General features: G+C 38.9%; 4 protein-coding genes across 8 annotated transcripts; 2 read left to right on the top strand and 2 right to left on the bottom strand.

The window, feature by feature from the left end:
- Positions 1-395: 395 nt before the first annotated feature.
- Positions 396-15,780, bottom strand: ift74 (intraflagellar transport 74). 2 transcript variants are annotated; one of them, XM_086065583.1, is made up of 20 exons: positions 15,665-15,780; positions 11,301-11,440; positions 11,070-11,205; positions 10,881-10,929; positions 10,698-10,796; positions 10,542-10,602; positions 10,399-10,458; positions 10,236-10,297; positions 6,309-6,447; positions 3,762-3,824; positions 3,488-3,631; positions 3,360-3,400; positions 3,191-3,270; positions 3,027-3,080; positions 2,705-2,802; positions 1,716-1,842; positions 1,482-1,645; positions 1,125-1,250; positions 811-871; positions 396-741 (listed from the first exon to the last, which is right to left on the bottom strand). In XM_086065583.1, the coding sequence occupies exons 2-20, from the start codon at positions 11,427-11,429 to the stop codon at positions 626-628; spliced, it is 1,809 nt and encodes a 602-aa protein (XP_085921709.1). In that variant the 5' UTR covers positions 11,430-11,440; positions 15,665-15,780; the 3' UTR covers positions 396-625. The 2 variants fall into 2 exon arrangements, with proteins under 2 accessions (XP_085921709.1, XP_085921708.1); XM_086065582.1 differs by lacking the exon at positions 15,665-15,780 and adding an exon at positions 12,067-12,219.
- Positions 2,508-10,505, top strand: LOC147155770 (leucine-rich repeat-containing protein 19-like). Of its 3 annotated transcripts, none has more exons than XM_086065586.1 (8): positions 2,508-2,857; positions 6,933-7,024; positions 7,131-7,237; positions 7,325-7,578; positions 8,333-8,444; positions 8,581-8,668; positions 8,817-9,023; positions 9,103-10,505. In XM_086065586.1, exons 3-8 carry the CDS (start codon positions 7,139-7,141, stop codon positions 9,390-9,392), a joined length of 1,050 nt encoding a protein of 349 aa, XP_085921712.1. In that variant the 5' UTR covers positions 2,508-2,857; positions 6,933-7,024; positions 7,131-7,138; the 3' UTR covers positions 9,393-10,505. The 3 variants fall into 3 exon arrangements, with proteins under 3 accessions (XP_085921712.1, XP_085921710.1, XP_085921711.1); XM_086065585.1 differs by lacking the exon at positions 2,508-2,857 and adding an exon at positions 4,205-6,485; XM_086065584.1 differs by lacking the exon at positions 2,508-2,857 and having other exon boundaries at positions 4,204-7,024.
- On the bottom strand, positions 11,422-20,068 carry LOC147155767 (MORN repeat-containing protein 3-like). Of its 2 annotated transcripts, XR_015091955.1 has the most exons (9): positions 19,963-20,068; positions 19,793-19,883; positions 19,572-19,728; positions 19,340-19,497; positions 19,000-19,156; positions 18,400-18,584; positions 18,169-18,292; positions 15,665-15,779; positions 11,422-11,440 (listed from the first exon to the last, which is right to left on the bottom strand). XR_015091955.1 is itself a non-coding variant. In XM_086065587.1 (7 exons), exons 3-7 carry the CDS (start codon positions 19,714-19,716, stop codon positions 18,227-18,229), a joined length of 711 nt encoding a protein of 236 aa, XP_085921713.1. In that variant the 5' UTR covers positions 19,717-19,728; positions 19,793-19,883; positions 19,963-20,068; the 3' UTR covers positions 17,794-18,226. The 2 variants fall into 2 exon arrangements, 1 of the variants encoding a protein (XP_085921713.1); XM_086065587.1 differs by lacking the exons at positions 11,422-11,440; positions 15,665-15,779 and having other exon boundaries at positions 17,794-18,292.
- Positions 13,274-16,869, top strand: LOC147155768 (cAMP-responsive element modulator-like). The gene is made up of 5 exons (XM_086065588.1): positions 13,274-13,434; positions 14,498-14,642; positions 14,765-14,896; positions 15,511-15,619; positions 15,868-16,869. Exons 2-5 carry the CDS (start codon positions 14,540-14,542, stop codon positions 16,010-16,012), a joined length of 489 nt encoding a protein of 162 aa, XP_085921714.1. The 5' UTR covers positions 13,274-13,434; positions 14,498-14,539; the 3' UTR covers positions 16,013-16,869.
- Positions 20,069-20,935: the final 867 nt, after the last annotated feature.

Raw genomic sequence — 20,935 nt, 5'->3', positions numbered from 1 at the left:
AACATGAGTGTTGTGTTGTTAAAAAAAAATAGATATAACACAAAAAAAAAAATAGTACTGTTCATTTGCTAAGGGTTGCTCTTGTTTCCCGCTCCGTTGAAATGTTTACTGTACTCTTTGATACTGGAAGGCCAGATATATTTCTAGTGCAGAATTTGGATTTTATGCAAACTGTTTTCATTTCAATTAAAAGCAATAAATGGAGAAAAATGTTGTCTTGAATATTTAGAATGAATAGGATTTTTGCTGGAATGGTTTTATTTATAACATTGATTTGGATAAACGCTCTATTCAAATGACCTTTGATTTCAGTCCCAACAGAAATAAATCGATAAACCAATAACTGATGTGTCATCTGTCAGGATGATGAAACAAGAAGCGCCCAAATTGCATAATTGGGATTACGTTTTTATTGGTATTAGATGTCCTGTACTGTGATTAACCAATAAATGCTTAAAAACGTGCCTTTTCTTTACACAAATGTATTTTCAGACCACCAAAAAAGAAGTTTACTTAAAAAAATTGTCAGGTTCAATATTAACATTATTTTCTCAAAAAAAAAATACAAAGTGGGCCTAAGGGGGATCCCTGTACAGTAGTTACCTAAACGATGTGTGTATTGAATTCAGCTCCTGATGTTCTGCAGCGAGTCTATGAGGCTCTTGTTGTACTCAGCCACTCGTTCGTAGACGTTCTTGGAAACGGAGACAAAGTCGCTCTCCTGAGATTTTGAGGCGATGACTGACACTGCCGTTAAAGAAAACCTTCGCAAAAATAACGCGTGTCGCTTGGCTTTAGGGAAGAGGATACATTCTTTCATGACAAAGTTGTTCTGCTCCAAATGTTGCCATTTCCTCTCCAGATTTGCCAACTACAAATAAAACAAAGATAACGTTAGCAAACGAGTGGATTTGAAAGTACAAATCCTTGATATTCAGTTGGTAAAATAGTTCAGCACAATTATTTATTAATTATAATTAATTAATTAATTATTATTAATTATGGGGGGAAATAATATTTTTTTTAATTAATTTGGCAATAATTTAAATGACGATTACTCAAAAGATTGAAGGACCAAAAATGAAGTCTAGTCTACTATTGTGCTGACTTGTCTTACTACAAACCTGCGCATGGGTCTCATTCTCTTCCAGTTTGGTATTCAGCGCTTCGTATTTCTGGCTCATCTCCTCCAAAAGTTGCTGGAATGAATCTCGCCGTTGTGTGAGGGAAACTCGCTCCTCCTGCAGTCTCTGCACGACGACACCATAATTATATTTCAGAATAAACTCCAGGCCGGCATTGGGTCAGATCAGGCCCACCATTTAATGTGAGCAAGAAAGTCTGCGAGCTTAATTCTAGCGTAATTTAAAATGGCAGTAACCGGCTAACATAAATTAGCGTAGATATAAACGCAGCATTCAACAAATCAATATAGCGGTTAGGATATTATTGATATAATAATATTGCCGGGGCCTTCCTACCATTTTCCTCTGGTCCGCCGTCTGTCTCAGGGTTTCCAGGTCCCTGTAGGAGAGCAGCTCGGACTCCATCTGTTTGACATTTTCCTTCAGGGTGCTCAGCTCACCCGTGATCTTGCCCTCCAGCTGCTGCACTTTCTCCAGGTCCTGCTGCAGGCGCTGAGACTCTGGGAAGCAAATGCATGCAATGTCATTTTGCTGAAAGGGTAAGGTATTTTTTTGGGGGGGGTCACTGACCAGTGGTCAGTCCCTTGGCGGTGCTGGCTGACTGCGACACCTCAGTCTCCTTGCAGACCAGCACGTCCTGCATGTTCCTCAGCTCGCTGGCTGTGATCGTATCCACTCGACGGAGCCGCAACATGTTCTGTATGAGGTTAAATACACACAAACACACACACACACCTATGCGTTTATTGTATGTGCTAAAAAAATTGTTTTTACTTATGTATTGTTTTGATTAGATTTTTTATGAGAGTATTGTATGAAATCAAAGTGGACTACCGTTTTCAAATTAATTTAAGATTTTTTTTAAAAAAGACAAATTTTTATTAAAATTAAACAAAATTTTATGAAAAAGTGGGATATATTTTTCAAATGTATTTAAGATTTAAAAAAGACAAAAAAATTAAAAAATAATTAAGATATCTTTTTCAAATTTATTTAAGATTTTTTTAAATGATTTTTTTTATTATAATCAAAAAAAATATTTAAAATGACAAAAGTGGACTACCGTTTTCAAAATTATTTAAGATTTTTTTTAAATGACAAATTTTTATTAAAATTAAACAATTTAATGAAAAAGGTGGGATATCTTTCAAATGTATTTAAGATTGATTTAAATACACATTTTTATTGAAATAAAAAAATTTTTTAAAGTGCTATTTTTCAAATTTAAGATTTTTTTATGACAATTTTTTTATTAAGATTAAAAATATAAATGAAAAAAGTGAGATTATTTTCAAATTTAAGATATTTTTTTAAATGACACATTTTTATTAAAACGTAAAAAAAAAAAATTCAAATGGGAAAAAGTGGGATATCTTTTTCAGATTTATTAATTTTCTTAAATGACAATTTTGTAATTGTTTTTTTTTTAAATACATAATTTAAAATGAAAAATAAATAAATTGGCATCCTACTTTCCCTTTACGATTTCGCCCATTGCGCTTACATTCCTATTGTTTTCTCTCTCGCCCTTATGCATCTCTTTCTCCTTGTCGACTCACCCTGCTGCAGTGCTCCAAAAGGGAGATGGTGTTCTCCTGGCTCTGGCTCATCTTGTTCTGCTCCTGAGTCCTTAAATCCTCGAAGGCCTGCAGGAATCCTGACAATGTGCGATTCAGTCAGTGCAGGTTACAATGAGCTTCATAATTCATTATGTAGGTACCAAAAAAAAAAAAAAGTACCATATAAAATTAGCATCACTTGATAGACTATTCTATTACAAGAAATTATTAATAATATATATTTTTAAAATTGTGTCCCTGAAAAGCAAATGATCAAATTGTGCTTTGTATCATGTGAATATTAGTAACAGGATTTCGTTACCATCAATTTCTTCTTCTCTCTTCTTCAGCACCTTGTACTTCTGCTGACACTCCCCTGTACACAACAAATACATTAACGTCGTTCTCTCGATATTCCAATCCGCCGTTTCTATTTGCATATTTGCAAGCACGTCTAAGATGCGTTACACATTGTCAGCATGTCACCTTGAGCTTCCTCCGAGTCCTGCTCCCGCTGTTGGATCTCCTCTGCAATTTGACCCGTCTTGTCCCTGATCTCCACCAGCCTGAACGTACACGCCACATAATAATTCACAACATGAATTGTGGAAATTAAAAATGATATCAGCACAGCAGCTTCCACATCAATACATACTGTCTGTCCATGCTGGCGATTTCCTGATTATCCTCTTTCACCTGAAAAACAAAGTATAATGTCAGGGAGAAAACATTTTTATTATTATCATCAGGCATTTGTCATCATCATCTGAATAATCAATCAACCTGTTTCAATAGTTTCTCTCTCTCCTCTTGAGGCGTGCTGAATTTCTTATGCTCCGCCTCCATGCTGTCCCGCTTTGCCTCCAGTGTTGACAAAGTTTCATGTAGCCGAACCACTTCCTGTTTTATCTGCGAATGGGCCAGCTCCTACGCAAAAACACATGGAACACACTTCACACATGTACCGACATGCTTCTAACCTCAATTCGCCGATCACACCCAATTGTTTTCATTTTCTCGCTGATTTTTTTACTGCTTGTGTTTTTTGCCGACTCACCGCTTCGTATTCCTCCTTCCGGGTCAGCAAGGCATCCAGTTCCTCTTGAAGAAGAGCCAGCTCCTAAGAGAGAGAACAAGTCCGGAAAATTTAAGTCTATACTGTTTTTCCACAACAACAAAAATGGCATAAAATGGCTGATTATGCCCTTCCCGATATTAACTCATTCACTGCCATTGACTGCTATAGATGTAAAAAAAATAAATAAAATCATTTTAACTATTTCTATTAGTTTAACTTTTTTTCCCCCACTTTTGTCAACAAGAGTATGAAAACATATAATTTTTTTATTATATATTTAGAACAGATATAAAATCGTGAGTTAAATAGTGAAGTCATGCGATTAATTACGATGACAAATTTTAATCGCCTGACGCCCCTATTTTTTAATAATCTTTTCTTTTTAAGAATAGTTTTTTTAACTCTTTGACTGCCAGACGTTTTCAGAAAAGGGATGCCGCCAGTGCCAGCCGATTTAAGCATTTTGACTGATTTTCAAGGTCCACAGAAAATGTTCTGTTTGGACTATGGAAACACACGTACTACCAAATGAAAGATTGGACTTTCATCTTTCATCAGAAAAAAAGAGTTTGTTTCTACCTTATTCCGTTCTTTAGTAATCAACAATAGAAAATGGTTAGTTGCATCCGATTTCGCTTGTTTTGAACTCAAATACGGAGAAATCAAGCTTTTAGTGAAACGATATTATTTCATGCATTCTAGTGAATTTGACACTTCTTTTTGTCCATGAATGATGCCACAAACACCTAAATAGTGCTTTACTTCTATAAAACACTACCACCAAGAATGAAAAAGTGTTTTTTGATAGCAAAATACGTTTATTTACATTCAACAGTGTAACAATTTGACAACAATTTGGCAAACTATTTACAAATGTGTGCAACTGTGGTGCTATTTACAAATATGTGGATGTTTCAACGACAGTTTTTCTTTGTGTAACACTCTCCTGCGTGCAAGAAGACGCAACAGCATTTGCATGATCCATTTTATCCAGTCCATTCATGGTGGCATCGTAGTCCAGAAACAGTGTCTTCTCCGTGATCAGACTGTACCCGCTCCTCCGATGAATATGCATTGGACTCGGGGTACTCTTCATTGTCCGATCGAATGTCCGCTTGTGCAGCTCCGCGTTTTCCGGCCTTAGCAGCGCTAGCCGCGCTAGCCGCGCGTAGCCGGTGAGGCTTACAACGTGATCGTAAACACGTCCAGGCTTCCAACTTTGGCGTCAAACTCGCAGTCATCATCATCATCATCATCATCAATCTGCATTGGTCGATGCCAACTCTCCATCGCCCGATCGAATGTCCGCTTGTGCAGAAGTACCCGGCCGGCTATTGTGCGCGTTTTCCGGCCTTAGCAGCGCTAGCCGCGCTAGCCGCGCTAGCCGCGCGTAGCCGGTGAGGCTTACAACGTGATCGTAAACACGTCCAGGCTTCCAACTTTGGCGTAGAGCTCGTTGTCATCATCATCGTTGACATCAATCTGCATTGGTCGATGCCAACTCTCCATCGCCCGATCGAATGTCCGCTTGTGCAGAAGTACCCGGCCGGCTATTGTGCGCGTTTTCCGGCCTTAGCAGCGCTAGCCGCGCGTAGCCGGTGAGGCTTACAACGTGATCGTAAACACGTCCAGGCTTCCAACTTTGGCGTAGAGCTCGTTGTCATCATCATCGTTGACATCAATGCGCTTTTTAGTATTGATTGATGCTTTCCGTCTTTGAAAAAAATGCTCAAGCTGAGCTGCTTGTAACCGGTTGCTTGGTCAAGCCATTGTGGCTTGGATCAGCCATTGTCTCCTCAACACTCTAGCTCCGCCTCACGTCTTCTACTGACGCCCACGGTGGGCGGCCCATCCAACCTTGTGCAAAGAGAGTCATCGCTGCCCTCTAGGGGCCAAAACGAGTCTTTGACTAATCAGATCAGCCTGATTCTTTCAGCACAGCTGCCCAAGGCTTTCCTGCACCCGTTTTTGAAAAAAAAAAAAAAAAAACATAGGGGACGTCTTTTAACGTCCTCGGCGCCCTTCCCTAGGTTTATGCTAAACGTTTTATAACGTTTATGGCAGTCAAAGAGTTAATTAGGTAATTGTAATTAATTGCATGACTTTACTAGTTAACTCACGATAAAAAAAAAAGATTATTAAAAATTAGGGGCGTCAGGTGATTAAAATGTTTTATTGTAATTAATCGCATGACTTCACTAGTTAACTCACGATTAATATTTTTTTTTTATCTGTTCTAAATGTGCAATAAAAATATCTAGGTTTTCATACTCTTGTCAACAAAAGTAAGAAAAAAATGTTAAACTAATAGAAATAGTTCAAATGAATAGGCGTCAATGGCAGTGAATGAGTTCAAATAGAACTAAGAATTAATCTGACCCTAAATGAAAGTAAGGAAGTATTTAGTAACAATCTTATTTTCACTATGACACCAACATACACAACCGCTGGCACATTTAAAAAAGAAAGAAGTCTTCTGTAAATTCTACATTGCGTTGATAAAGAGAAATACAAATAAATAAATACCTGCAGCAGTTCCTCATTGGCTCTCGTCATGGTGAAATATTTCTCCTGCTTTGGAGCCGGCATAGCTTGGACGATCTCCTCGGCAACGCGTCTTTCCTTCTTGATTTCTTCTTCAATGGCCCTGATGGCGTCCTCCCTTCTGCAGAAAGAACATTTGGGAACCCCCACCGAAATGTGGTAATAAAAATGGCCGCCGTTACAAAGATCAAAATTTTTGACTGAGAAGCTCAAATATATATTTGTTTTAGTATAGTTCATGCTAAACTTTTGGTGCAAGCATTTCCTTACACATGATAAAATAGTCACGTCTCCATGAGGGAAAATATGCTACGGTCTGACGAGACCAAGGTTGAACTCTTTCGCAACAAGCATCATCCGGGTAGTACATTTAAAGTTGTTCACATTTTTAACTTAATGATACCGATTACAGATCAAATGTATTACTTTCAAGGGTTGTGTTCACAGGCGAGAATATCAATCCTTTTTATTTTATTTTATTCTGACTGTATACGGTCTTGTATCGAGGTATGGAAGGTTGTGACAAGAACGAGGAAATGTGCAATGAAAGACCGACTTCCTCACACAACTGTTGAGTACAGTAAAATGTGTCATGCGAGCTTTCAGAGTTTACAACAAGGGGCAAAGGTCTTTTGCTGTGCTGGCTGCACCAAGGTTGACGCGCGTGCTCATCATCGTACTGCTGAACGGGACAAAAAGTATGTATTTAATACTATTGAGATTGCCACAAGTAATCCTTCAGTTACTCATCTAAAGAATTAAATAATAATAATACAAGAAATATTTGTTTTGTTCCCTTCCGAGGGTGGATTATGGGCCAGCCATTTCCCCCCCACCTGCTTTGGTTGGTGTCTTTTGTCGCAATGTTTACAACGAATAACAATGCTGCGGTTGCCGTGGAATATATACACGTAAGAATATCTTTTATTTTTGTTCAATGACCACATTTCGCACTCCAAGCTTGTCCTCTAACCATCCATTCACGCTTTCTGTGGCAGGTGCAGAACTTAACCAACACGTTTCTGAAAGCTATCCCTCCGAGCAACAGCAGCAGCAGCACATCTGTTACTAGTCTTGTAATCGAAAGGAATCAGATTACTCTGTCCAACGAGGACAGACTATCCCTGGCCAGTTACCCCCAACTAGTGGAGCTCCACCTGGATGCTAACCAGGTGACCCAAATACCAGCGAGGTACTTTTCTGTTGTACCACACCTCAGCGTGCTGTCGCTCGCCGGGAACCAAATCAGCAGGTACATTTAATTAACCCCCGCAAGGAAAATGTCAGATTTTTGCTTTGTATTCATATTAATATCAAATATAAAGCATATGAAAAAAAAAAAAAATCAGTGAGTGATCTGAAATTGCATGTTGAAGTTCAAAATGGCACCGTCCAAAATTTCAAAATTATTATTGTCATTATTATATGTGGGAAACAAATGATTGTACACATGTAAAAGTGTACACATTTTGGCCCATTGACTCCCATTATAAATGATAATTGTTCATGTTTTTTGATGCACTGTACCCTGATGTGTTATAGTGCGTTTCCCGCGATTACCTAATGTATCCCTTTCTCTGGGGCATCAACTAAACGTAGAAAAGAAAAAATGTGACTTTAGAGTCATAAAAGCCTTAATACACCAGAGAGCTAATTCATCATTTTTGGTTGAGCTGATTTATATGCTTCCTATGTCCCCATTCTTTGACCAAAACAAGAACACACGGTTGGGATCGAGAGCTCAGGCCTGTGAGTGTGTGTGTGTGTGTGGACGCAGTAACAGTGACTCGGTCTGATACCGCTGAACATTTTGAGTGGTCGCAAGTAAAAAAAAAAATTCAGAAATGACTTACATATCCCACTTCCAATAGTGAGCCAAATTTGGGCTCATTATACGTATATGTCGTAAAAAAAATGTTAACGTTACGATTATTTAAAAAAAAAAAATCTGAGTTGATTGAGATGCTTTTATTCGTTTCTTACTGTACATTTGGGTTTTATCACAGCCTCGTACCAGAGTCTTTCTATGGCCTCAACGCGCTCACGGTACTGAAACTGTCCAACAACCTGCTGACAAGTCTTCCCGCACAGCTATTCAGCAAGCTTAATCATCTACAGGTAAACCAAATCATATACTTGGATCCCTACGAGACATTTTTCAACCAGGCATGGGCTTTGTTGTTTTACCATCTGAACTCTCGCCGTTGAAAGCAGCTTAGCATTCATGTCGCATCGTCTACTCTGGCCTCTTTAGGTGGTGGACCTGCAAGGGAACCCGTGGAATTGCTCCTGCCAACTGCTGAGCGGCATGGAAGAGATGAGAGCAGCAAAAGTTGCCATTGGTAATCATTTGCATTGCTTAAACTGGAAAAAAGAGAAGCGGAAGCCTGACGGTTCGCAAATGAGTGCCCCGAGTTTCTCAGATACTATTTTTCCTAATCTAATCTAAGTCGATAATGACTGGGATCCTTGTCATGTTTGCATCCACAGAAGGAACAAATACAAAATGTGCGTCACCAAAGCAACAGGCTGGAACGGATCTTTTGGAAGTCATCGCTAAGTGCTACCCAACATCACCGCCCTCGTCGACGGCGGACCCCCAAAACTCACCACGTGGCACAACCAGGCACTCTCAACAGCCAAAGGGGCCGTCCACTTTGCCCAAATTTATGCTAACCACCAGCCCAGACAACAGCGGTAGGAGAAATACAATTTTATATGAAATATGCTTGAAAAAAAAAAAAGTCTAACAAAGACCGTCTTTAACCGAAATTAGAACCCGTGTCCGGGAACGCTTGGAGGTTCGCAGCGTGTGTTGCAGTCTTGGCACTGACCACATCCACGCTGATCGTATGCGCTATCAAAGGCCCCTCCTTGTATCGGCTCTTCCACAATTACAGACACAGACGACTGCGGCAAGAGGAGAACCAAGATGGCCGCGCTGCCTCAAGTGTCTACTCAGAGACGGGGAGATGCACGAACCAGCGGACGTTCACCTTTGAGCACTTTGAGGGGGAAGACGATGGGCACTATTTTGAGGATCCGTACATCAAGGCAGACGAATAACTGAAATGTATACGCAAATGATATTTTTATTACGCTGGATGGCAAAAATGCCTTCTTGTAAAGTTAGCGGCGCTTCCTGTTTACCGGCAGCCGTGCCTGGTTCAAATGTGAGGAGCAGCTTTCAGAGACGCGCCGGGAAACTTTATGAATGAATGTGTAATATCGATTCTGAACTTGCCGTATCGATACGTGTATTGTAAAGTATGGAGGACCAAAACTGCCAAAATTACAAATAAATGAATGACTAAATAAATAGATAAATGAATAAAACTGAAAATAAAATCGGATATAAAAAAAAAATCTAAAAAATTAAATACAAAAAAATATATATAAATGGTAAAAAAAAAAAAAATCTAAATAAAAAAATGAAAGTACAAATAAATACAAAAATAAACATAAAAATAAATGTCAAAATAAATATATAAATATAATTAAATATCAATCAATAAATAAAAACGCTCTGCTCTCACATTTATTTATTTCATGGAGCAGACGCTGTCAGCTCAAAATTTTATTCAAATGAGGGGGCGGTCCTAAGCATGTCTAGGATTGGACTCTGCTGTTGCAGATATATATATATATATAAATACAATTATATTCAAAAGATATATATATATATAAATTTTATTCCTATATCCGTTTTTCCCCCCACTTTTATTTATTTATTTAGTCATTTATTTATTTTTCATTTGGGCAGTTTTGGTCCTCCATAGTGAAAAGGGCATCCTATCAATTTTTTGAGCACACTCCTAATTAGCACAACCAGCCGAAATGTCCGTTTTCTCCTCACAGATTTTCCTTCAAATGGACACGTGAGGGTTCAAACTCTTACAAAATACGTACTCTCTTCGCTCAATGAAGATGCTGTCGATGCTTTCGGCCTCGCGGTCGTTCTGGGCTTTCAGCTGATTGGAGGAAAGGAAGTGACATGAGATCACAATTGCTCCTTCTTTTTGAGTCGTTTGATCTGGATCATTTATTGGGACCGTTTACGATGTGCACTTACGCTGTTGTAGTCGTTGATCATTTCCTCCATGTCTGAGTTGGTGTTGAGTTTGTCCATCAACTAAAAGCACAAAAATGGCAGGAATAAAGAAAACTCTGATGGCTCTGTTTCAGGAGGACACGTGTAGGATATTGAAGGCTTACCATGTTGTAGTCGGCAAGCTGGCCCTGCAGATCGCGGATTTCTGCAGCAAGACTTTCAGCTCTAAAAAAAAAAAAAAAAAGAGGGAGAACATGACATTTAAAAAAAAAAAATCAACTACAACAACTCAATCACGTCTGCCGAGAATATCCGCTGACCTCTTTTCATAAGACAGATAGACAGAGTTCTCCTGGTTGAAGGTGTCGATCTCTTTGTGGAGTTTGCCGATTTCTGTCGTCAACTCGTTGATCTTACTCCTAACAAAAAGGTCTACATTTTTCTTTTGGCTTCCACAGGTTTAGTTCATGTCTTGACAATTTGTGGCCGAGGGTCCTTGTTACCTGAGAAGACCCAGGTAATAAGACTTGTCCAGAATTTGTCTCTGAGGTCCTTCGCGGGGGTGGATATGACACAATGGTGAAAGAAAATTAAGAAAGATTATTCATTACATTAGACCAAAAAAATATATATATATATATATACTATAGGAATGTATGCACAGGTAGAATGGGCAGTGAACTTGTGCTTACCCTTCAACCCAGTCTTCATACCACTGAGGCCCTGTTGAGTCACAGGCCTATCAGTCACTTTGATCTGTGCCGACAGAACTCCAGGAGTGGTCATGAGAGACCTCACGCCAGGATGAACACCTGTACCTGGAACCATCTAAACAAACCATAAAGTAAAAGAAACACTATTTAACAAAAAAAAGAAAAAAGATGTGCATTTAGAGAAAGAACAAATCATAGCTATTGTGGTACCCCAGTCGGTATGCGTATGGCTGTGGGAGGAGGTCGAACAGCTGTTAAAGGTCTTCCACTTCCTGGTACCGCCGATCCAGTACGGCTCATAGGCCGACCCATACTGGAGGGAGGCCGCTGACTCGCCATAGTGCCCTAACCTGGAAAGATTGCATATTGTATGTTTGTGGTTGTTGCATCACAGCGAGTGTGTGGGTAATAATAATAATACAGTTAAGCAAACTACCGAATGATGGCTAACTGGCTGATTTATGGTTAGTCAAAACCTAATGAGGCCAGCCAGGGGATTTTCAAAATACATAAATCAATATTTTTGGTTGCCAATACTTTCTATGATAACAAATGAATATACTATACTGTACATTAACTTTGACATGATTAGCTCTAAATAGTATTCAGCTAGCGTGCGTTTATTTGTTTTAAGTAAAAAAATATATATTTCCGTCAATGCAAACGCTGATTAGTTTCATGTGAACCGGTGCACAACTTCAAATTTTCGGTGTTTTGCTGTGCTATCCGTTCACAGTAGAAGTTTAGCATGCTAACGCGGCTAACACAGCTAAAGCTAAGACCTCGCACGTCCTAAGCATCACTTAGGGAGACCGAATGCATTTGTGTTCTGCATCGAAAAATATGACCACTCTGAGCATGTTTTTATATCGCTTCAGCATTCACTTTGTGAGAATTTAGCACCAAGCCACTAAAAGATTGCACCGTTATATCGGTGACATATTTTTTTTTCCGAAAACATTAAACAATAAAATACCTTTAACGCCGGTTTGTCCTTTTCACCAATATTTCACTTGTGGGTGTCGTTTGTTTGGGGAATTTTCCCAGAGCTAGCAAAACATCTCTTTGCGTGATACCCTCGAGTTTGTTGACGTTACTAGGGCAACTTTCTTCGCTGACAAATTAGCGTCGTTTAAAGACGAAAACGCGTACGACTGCCCTCAGCTGTCAATTTTGCGTAATGACAGCCCGTGTTACGTACGTTTACATTGAAATTATCTGTAAAATAGTTACTAAATATAAATATTGTTTTCAGGTATCGAGAACAAATTAACTCGTCAAATTAATACTCAAACATAGATTCAAATAATATAAAATAATACTATTATCCACAAGAGTAATTTGACTTGATGCAACATTGCAACTCTATTTTGACTTTAACTACTAGACTTGACAAGTCATCTTGTTAGAAAAAGAAAAAATAAGTATACATATGAATTTTCACAAACGCGGCAGTGGAGTGGGACGGCCCAAGAGGCGCAAAGAACCACCGGGTGAAAGTATTAATCTGGGTAACCTGCAAGTAGGAACATCAATGAAATAAGATAATGACATACAAGTTCCTATATACTCTTTGTTGTTGTTGTTCCTGCTGCTGCAGGGTGGAGAAGGAACAGGACGGGACAGGACGGGACAGGACAGGAGGCAACCTGGAGAACCTACCATGCTTAAAAGTCCAACTGTGTGTGTGTAAAAATCAAAGCGACAACAGTCACAAAAGTAGTGTGCGTTCGTGTGCTTGTTCAGCAGCTGGATGAAAAGAGTAGACAAAAGGTCACAAAACACATGACAAATATATAAACAAGTGCAACACGCCTACAATTTTTATTGTCACATGCGGGATGAGACGGAGGAACGATTCCACCCGTCAAACAAAGACACTCAAATTCAAGTGGTCTATTTTAAACATTGGTAGGGAGTATATACACAGTAAAAATGGCTACAGTATGGACAGAATGGCATCTCCCTAAACGTTCTTTACTACAAGGCGTAAAAAATAAATAAAAACGTTTTAAGGCTTAAAGCGAGATTTAAAAATAATGTATGCTTTACAGGTCGAAAATTTACGAGTAAGCCAAAATAATTACGTCCAAGGTATTAAAACCTCCACGTATAAGTCATTTAAATGCCTGCACTACCCTCGAGCGCCTCTGGGGGCACTATTTTTCGGATTATTTTATAACAGATGATAAAAAAACTAGCACATTTTATAAGAGGTGAAAAAAACCTCTTTAACACAATAAACAGTCCGGGTTGAAAGGAAGACTGGTCGATGTTGTATGCATTTCGCTTTTTAGCGACAAGATCATTTAAACTTTTACGCACAAAGGGGAAAAGGACACATGTGAGTATCACGATTACGCGGGAGTCGTATTGATTTTGTTTCAGCAGTTATTTCAAATCAAAGTGTGGGGCAATTGTCAAATTATTATTCTTTTTGTTCATATTCTACAATGGAAGTTACAACAGATGGCTGTGTTGGCATTCTTGCTTTGTTCACCTAATGTTATATCAAAACATGTATATGATGCAGTTCCACATTGCGTTTTTAAATCATATAAACTCAGACTGACTGTCAAACCGGCTTTTTTTAAATCTATTTTATTTTTTTCATGTCATTAGGGGAAATAAATACTTGGTTACAATATTTATTTTAATTATGTACATATTAAAATGTTGGGGTTTTTTTGTTGATAAAAAGAATACAAAAGCACATTTATTATTTACTAATAATAAAATAAATAACTATTATAATTAATTATTATGAATCATTTTCTTATTCATTTTCTTCTTGTAGTTTTATCTACAGGGCCGCCCAATTTGCGCTTTCAAAAGTAGGAGGGCAAACCGATCGACTTCTTAGACTCTAAAGAGTGTTCAACTTACAACACAACAAGAAGTTCATACACTCGTATTCAAAAGCACAACGTGACCCTGGCATGGCAAAGATCAGCCTTCAAAATAAAAGGCCTTTTGCAACACTGAAAAGTCAGGTCAAGCCAGCTTTTGTATAATCCCTTAACTATAAGAGGTTAAAGGTCAAAAACAAGCCACGACAAGCTGCCTTCGCCCGACTAACGGACAATTCCGAGTTTACGTCGCAAGTCAAAAATTGCGATCTTGGTTTTAGATTTGAGTGATTTTTTTTTTTTTTTTTCATCCATGATTTAACAAAAGGGTGCCATTGTTTTGGTCCCTTGTACCAACAAAAGAACGCTATCTACTTGAAACAAACAGCGAGCAGGGCAGGGTCAGTTACGTTCTGGGGCTGCTTTGCTCACAATCCAGCACAGGGTGTTCTTGAACTAGTTCTAGGGGCGAGACTATCAAGGCATTTTCAAGCAAGTGTAGTTATTGGCGCTTTCTTGGGAACGCCGCCTTATTGTTTTTGCCATTTGACTTCTCAGCCTCACACTTGAAATATCGAGGGGACGGACACGCTGACGGCGATGACAACGATCGGCTCGCAGATGCTTGCTCCTGAATCCAGCGCCTTTGGCTACTATCAAAACGCGTGGAGTGATGCAAATAACTACTTCCCTTCAATACAAGGTAATTGCTGTTATCAATTATCATGAGGGTTGGGAATCTATAAATGGTGCTCGCTGCTACACAGTGAGGTGAAATGACAAGAAACGAGGCTAACTTGTTGAAAAATTTCTTTCATTTTAAAGGTCCTTTCAGTTATCAGAATGAGGAAGCGAAAATGGTTATGCCAAGTATACAACCAACACAATCTCCCCCCATTTCGTACTGCACTGAGTGGCAAGATATCCTGCAGATGCAATTTGCTCAACAACTTACAGGTACAAATACTAAATTGCTTTCATGACACTTATTAAGCAACATTGATTCAGCAAATGATGGCATAGCATTAAGTGCGAGAGATCAGTGCCTGATGTCTTCTACTGCATAAATAAGGTTACTGGACCTGCCTTGGAGAGTCCAACTTGCAACTGACTTGATCCATCTTAACTCATTCACTGCCATTGACGTCCAAAATTATTTTGAACTATTTCTATTCGTTTAACACATTTTTTCCAATTTTTTTAACAAGAGTGTGAAAACCTAGATTTTTTTTTCATTGTACATTTAGAACAGATATAAAATTTGTGATTAATCGTGAGCCTGACGCCTCTAATTTTTAATAATCTTTAATTTTATTTTTTAGGCGATTATTATTTTTTTTATTGTATTTAATCACATGACTTCAATAATTCATCACAAATGTTATATCTGTTCTAAATGCTCAATTTTTTTTAAATAGGTTTTCATACTCTTATTAACAAAAGTGGAAAAGTGGAAAACTAATAGAAATAGTTAGAATTTTTTGACGTCTATAGCCGTCAATGGCAGTGAATGAGTTAAAGAAATAAGCATTAAATTAGTTTTTTTTTTTTAATCTGTGCTGATTTCGCAGGTGACATGACAGCCACGCAGCTACAATATGTCAACTCCATCCTCCCACAAGGTCTGGCACAAGGCAGAGGTCCTCGTCACCAGTCAGAACGTAGCTTGATGAAAAACAGGTAGACGGGAAGTCGCAATTATTCTAAAAGTCATTTTCTACATACATGATCAGCCCCCATCCAGATCATCGCGTTTCACAAAGCTTGACTCATAGGCGACTTTAGTCCAGAACTGCACATTGTGGATTCAGGGTGGAACACTTTTTTGGCAGCTGCAAATCTGAAAGGTCACAAAGGGGATAAATTGCTAAATGAGTCACGAAGTCCACATCAAACTTGAGTTGCCTAAACATTGGATATGTTTGCAGGGAAGCTGCTCGGGAATATAGGAGGAGGAGAAAGGCGTACGTGCAAGGCTTGGAAGAACACGTGGCAAATCTTGAAAGTCAGAATAAGGCTCTGAAGGAAGAGATACAAACCAGGAAAGAAATGTGTCATCATAACAGCGCTTAATAAGGTTGCTAAAATGGCTGCATAGATTGTAAATTCCATTGAATTTATTTATTGTTGATCATCTTATTGACACAACTAGTTCATATCTTGCTGAAGAATACTTGGGGCAGGCTGATCTTCTTTCAATACCTGCTCTCTCCTGTCACAAGCTCATATTGTACCAGAATAGAAACGTGGAGAATCATAATCTTACATTTTGCATTTAACCGCTGGGAATAGTTTTGTGAGGATATACATGTGTATAAATGTTTTGAAGTATATAGAATGCTTTCCATACTGTTGTAGAAGCACACGCCACAAGTGTCTCTGCAGTACAGGTTGACTGTTGCCTAGCAACACACCGTCACCCCGTGATGCTCCACAAAAAAATCTCAACTGGATTATCATCTCGATCCCTGGATTCTGGACTTCCTGATTCAGAAAGCCCGGATCAACAACAAACTGCCTGAACCTTCTTACTGCGTCCTCACAGGACTTTGTCCTCTCCCCAACTGTTCTTCATTCTCGATGAGTACGATGACAACCTAAGGTTCTACTCCCAACGCAGGTGACCTGGAAGGACCTGCCGAGAAAGCGGAACCGATCCCGATTCTCTTTTTACAGTTTTAAGCATATTATGTCATTCTTGATGGTCTGATGGATCCCTCCGTCAACCCGAAGCCAGCAGCTCTAATGAAGACGAGTAGTATAGAATATAGATGAAATGTATGGGTTTATTTTTTAACGTCTTTTATTGTCATCGGAACAGGTACAACGGAATTGAAAATGCTTTGTAAACTTGTGTCAATGACGGCCACTCTGCTCAATTAATTGTCGCACGGGGAGGAATAAAGTTTTCTGAATGTTTCTGAAATTATTCACGTGTAAGGCGTTCCTTGGAGTGAAAAACATGCTTAAAATTAGGGGTGTCAGGTGATTTAAAAAAAAAAAAAACGTAATTAATCGCATGAGTTCAATAGTTAACTCATGATTTTTTGCTCATTTTAAATCTGTTCTGAATGTACAATAAAATGTAAATTTCCCCCCTAAGTTTTCAAACTCAACACAAAAGTGGGGGAAATAATGTTGGGGTGACAGGTGATTTTTTTTTTTTTTACCGTATTTAATCACATGACTTCAATAGTTAACTCACGATTAATCACAAATTTTATATCAGTTCTATTTTCCCTACGTTTTTTTTTTTTTAATACTTTTGTTAACACAAAAGAGGAAAACATTTTTAACAGAAAAAGGGGCTGGTTTGCGCTAACATTTTAACCGTAATTAATCGCACAACTTCAATAACTCACGATTAATCGCATTTTATAGCTGTTCTAAATGTACATTTACCCCCCTAAGTTTTCATACTTTTGTTAACACAAAAGTGGGAAAAAATGTTAAACAAATATATGGGGTGTCAGGCGATAATTGTTTTTAACTGTAATGAATCGCAAATTTTTAATCTGTTCTAAATATACAATAAAAAGTACAATGTTTCCCCCTAAGTTTTCATACCAACAAAAGTTGGGGGGAAATGTTAAACAGAAATATGGCTGCATCTTGTCATTGATACACTAATTTCATAATTCATCAAATTAAAAAGATGTACTGTACTGTAAAAAACAAGTGTGATATTAATTTGTGTTGGTCATATTTCTGCCACTAGATGGCATAATTGGATTTGGTGACAGCTCAGTGAATTTTTGTTTTCATATTAAGAGCTATCTAATTTTTAACATGAATTAATTTGTGAAATGTTTTAAATTGTAAACTACAACTTGACCCCAGTCTCCACAAATATATGCATTATTAAGACATTTATTGATTAAAGATGTGAATGAGACAAGTCTCTGGACAAGATTCTTGTTTGGGGTGGACCCCAAAGTTCTTTGTACATTTCAGACAGTAAAATACTTCCAACTGTAGCTACGGTAAAGTTTTTGGTAATTCCCTTTTCGGTATAAGCATAGCTCACAAAGTGCACAGAGTTTTTTTGTACAGGCATCGTGGGAAGAATTTGGTTTTACATGAGCTAAAAATCCCACACACAAAAATGGCAGAAAGTCATTCCAGATAACACAATATTGCTACAAAAGGCCACATGCATAATCCTACATTTTTTCAGTTCTTGTTGGTGCAATGGCCATGTCCATGAACTAAAATGATTGTGTATTCACCCAGAAAAGTAACTTGGCTGGAGCGAGTTCATTCAAAACGGTTTCCTCTTGTTTCGCATCAACTTTCTTCCACGTATACGGATTCGGCTTCCGCTAACACCATTTGCATGTCCATTAGTGTTACCTAGGGTTTAAAAAAAAAAAAGAAGATATTTTTGTTTGAAGCCACACAACTTTAAATAATGGCTCATATATACACTGACAGGGTGAGAATGAGTACACAAATGTTACCTTTGGAATGGGATACTTGGTGGGGTATGGTGCCGTTTCTCTCCCATAATCAGACAGAGTCCCACATTTTGCATCACCATCTACCCAAAGGCCTTCATAAATGATTCCTTTGTCAGCATAGTAGAACTTTCCATGACCATTTTTCTTGCCATCCTTCCACGATCCTTCATACCAGTTCCCATTGGCTTAAAAACACAGTTTAAAAGTTAGATCTTTCGTGACATTTGGCCATGATGAATAGGGTGGTTGCCACGGACTTCCGACTTCCGGGTTTCACATATGAGCGCCGTTTCCGGCCATTGCTGGCCGCGTTCCAACACTCGCTCTCCCACTCCTGCGCCGCCCAACCGCGCGCGCACGTAGGGCGTCTCAGTTCTCTGACATGCTTCGAACAACTGACATACAAGACAGACACACTACACACTCGCGCCCGTCGACGGAAACGCGCCACAGAGGGACACAAGTGCAGAAGCGCAAGCACTGGGACGCGGCCCCACACGTCGCACACAGCAACCGGAAACAGCGCTCCGCTGATGCGTGAAACCCGGAAGTCCCGCCTCCTCCGTGGCAACCCCATTAGAAGACAAAAAAAATACTTACCAAATTGAATGACACCTGTTCCATCTTCCTTATCCCATAGCCACTCCCCCTCATAGAGGTCACCACATTTGTAGGTGAGTCTTCCCCAACCACTGCGATTGTCCTCGCTCCACTCGCCCTCATACGTTGCATGCACGTAAAAACAGGAGCCGTGTCCCTTAAAGAGATTAGACCGAGATCAATCCAAGTAATTCACACAATCAAGCTTTACAGTTAGCATTAGCAATACTGTCAATGGACAATCAAGTTCACACGTTGTTGTGCAAATGAGGTAAACATCGAGTGCCACGACATTTATAAAATAAATAAATAATAATAATAAATACATACAAATACGTACGTGTTTCATTCCGTTCTTCCACTCTCCACGATACTGCGTGACATACTTCTTGGTGTCCGGTCGGAGTACACTGAAGATGCCATATCCATCATGTTTGCCAAATTTCCACTCACCATTGTAAATCGAACCAGTCGACTTCCACTCTTGGGTTCCCCAACCTTGAATAATCACAAGATGTCGCATATTTCCACACGATTTGGAAACAAAAACAAAAAAAAAGAAGGTAACTCACCATGTTTCTTATTGTCCAGCCACTCGCCAGTGTAGTTATCGCCATTGACTGCAAATATTGTTCCACGAAGCCCGGATTTCTTCGCTTTGTTATCTAATACTGTTGAGCGAGTCAGGTTGAGTCGAGCTTTTTTAAGGAACGGCATACCTGGAGTAACCTGTTAGGACATTTCCGCTGAGATAAATATACCCAAATGTATAATATCTTCATGTAACTCATACCTGAGATGAATAAATTTAGCAACAAGCAAAAAGGGCTTGATGTCTGGAAGATGGCGCTAATGAACTTCATTCAGAGATGTCAGGGCGGGCACTGTGGGAAATTCACATAAAACAAATTATATAGCATCTGAGGTTTGGGCTTGGAATTCAAATGGACAAAACATAATCACCTGTCAAAATATAGAGAGATGCCTGAAAGGTGAGGAAAGATGCTTGGTGTGTTTGGGAACAAACATTTTATTGACTGTTGTAATGAATGTATTCCTAATAGAAAAATGTAGCAAGCAGCCTGACAGTGAGCTTGTTGAATGTTAAACGATGACATAAAGCCTCGAAGTCTGTGACGGCGAATGATGTAAGGTTATGACAAAGAAAATGACGTCATTTAGAGCTATTGAGAAAAGTATTCAATTCCATGTGCCTGCGTGTTCTTGAAGACTAAACTGATCATACGCGATCGTAAACTTCTATTAAAAATACAAAAAAAAGTCTAACCTTCACAAAAATGTATGGCCGGACTTAATCAACTTTCAGCATATGATCTCCTTCAATGGATACCCATCACTGATCTGACTGGATAGCCGATAGCCCATACACGCCCGTGCAAGCCGTTGAAGCGATATGGCGGCCATCTTGCTCCTCCCATCTCGCGAACAGACTACTGTACTAACTATACGGTATACGTACAGATTAGACATATAGAGCTCGTAGGCAGTTAGTATAGGGCCGGGGTGGCCACTATTTTTCAACAAGTAAATTATAAAAATTAACAAGTGGCATCTTTTATTGAATTAGTTATAATTCTTAAAAAAAAAAAAATCCTCCTGTAAACATCATTAAGCATATAAATTGATACATGTAAGACAAGTTGTAAAATGTCCGAAGTCTTCTTGTTTATGTTTAACAATTTTAAAACATTACAAATCATGCTGTTTCCACTAAGTGCTGTCTCAAATGTTCCCCAATTTCGGTACTGTTAAAGTATAGGATCGTAAGCGAAGAAACGTTTTTTGGGAGGAACAATATGGCGACCTCGCGGCTTCAAAAGTCTTGGCCTCGCGGCTATCCAGTAAACTCCACTTCGTCGGCGGTTCCGGGTTTTCTATCCTGTGCGGCTATCCAGTAAACTCCACTTTGTCGGCG

Source organism: Leptonotus elevatus, chromosome 21 (assembly GCF_054856555.1).
Source record: "Leptonotus elevatus isolate MCC_2025b chromosome 21, RoL_Lele_1.0, whole genome shotgun sequence".
In the NCBI taxonomy this organism is placed as follows: domain Eukaryota; kingdom Metazoa; phylum Chordata; class Actinopteri; order Syngnathiformes; family Syngnathidae; genus Leptonotus; species Leptonotus elevatus.
Note: the sequence above shows the minus strand (reverse complement) of the source record. Positions and strands in the feature narration are given on the sequence as shown.

Excerpts from the sequence above, each read along its gene's own strand:
- LOC147155770 (XM_086065584.1), top strand. The coding sequence starts at position 6,919 with ATGCGAGCTTTCAGAGTTTACAACAAGGGGCAAAGGTCTTTTGCTGTG. Across the intron at positions 8,445-8,580 it reads GCAAGCTTAATCATCTACAG|GTGGTGGACCTGCAAGGGAA; the intron begins GTAAACCAAATC and ends TGGCCTCTTTAG. Across the intron at positions 9,024-9,102 it reads CACCAGCCCAGACAACAGCG|AACCCGTGTCCGGGAACGCT; the intron begins GTAGGAGAAATA and ends AACCGAAATTAG.
- ift74 (XM_086065583.1), bottom strand. The coding sequence starts at position 11,429 with ATGGCGAGTCAGCGGCCTCCCTCCAGTATGGGTCGGCCTATGAGCCGT. Across the intron at positions 10,797-10,880 it reads TATTACCTGGGTCTTCTCAG|GAGTAAGATCAACGAGTTGA; the intron begins GTAACAAGGACC and ends CCTTTTTGTTAG. Across the intron at positions 1,646-1,715 it reads CGCCAAGGGACTGACCACTG|AGTCTCAGCGCCTGCAGCAG; the intron begins GTCAGTGACCCC and ends TTTGCTTCCCAG.
- LOC147155768 (XM_086065588.1), top strand. The coding sequence starts at position 14,540 with ATGACAACGATCGGCTCGCAGATGCTTGCTCCTGAATCCAGCGCCTTT. Across the intron at positions 14,897-15,510 it reads ATTTGCTCAACAACTTACAG|GTGACATGACAGCCACGCAG; the intron begins GTACAAATACTA and ends CTGATTTCGCAG. Across the intron at positions 15,620-15,867 it reads CGTAGCTTGATGAAAAACAG|GGAAGCTGCTCGGGAATATA; the intron begins GTAGACGGGAAG and ends ATATGTTTGCAG.
- LOC147155767 (XM_086065587.1), bottom strand. The coding sequence starts at position 19,716 with ATGCCGTTCCTTAAAAAAGCTCGACTCAACCTGACTCGCTCAACAGTA. Across the intron at positions 19,498-19,571 it reads GCTGGACAATAAGAAACATG|GTTGGGGAACCCAAGAGTGG; the intron begins GTGAGTTACCTT and ends TGATTATTCAAG. Across the intron at positions 18,585-18,999 it reads AACAGGTGTCATTCAATTTG|CCAATGGGAACTGGTATGAA; the intron begins GTAAGTATTTTT and ends TGTGTTTTTAAG.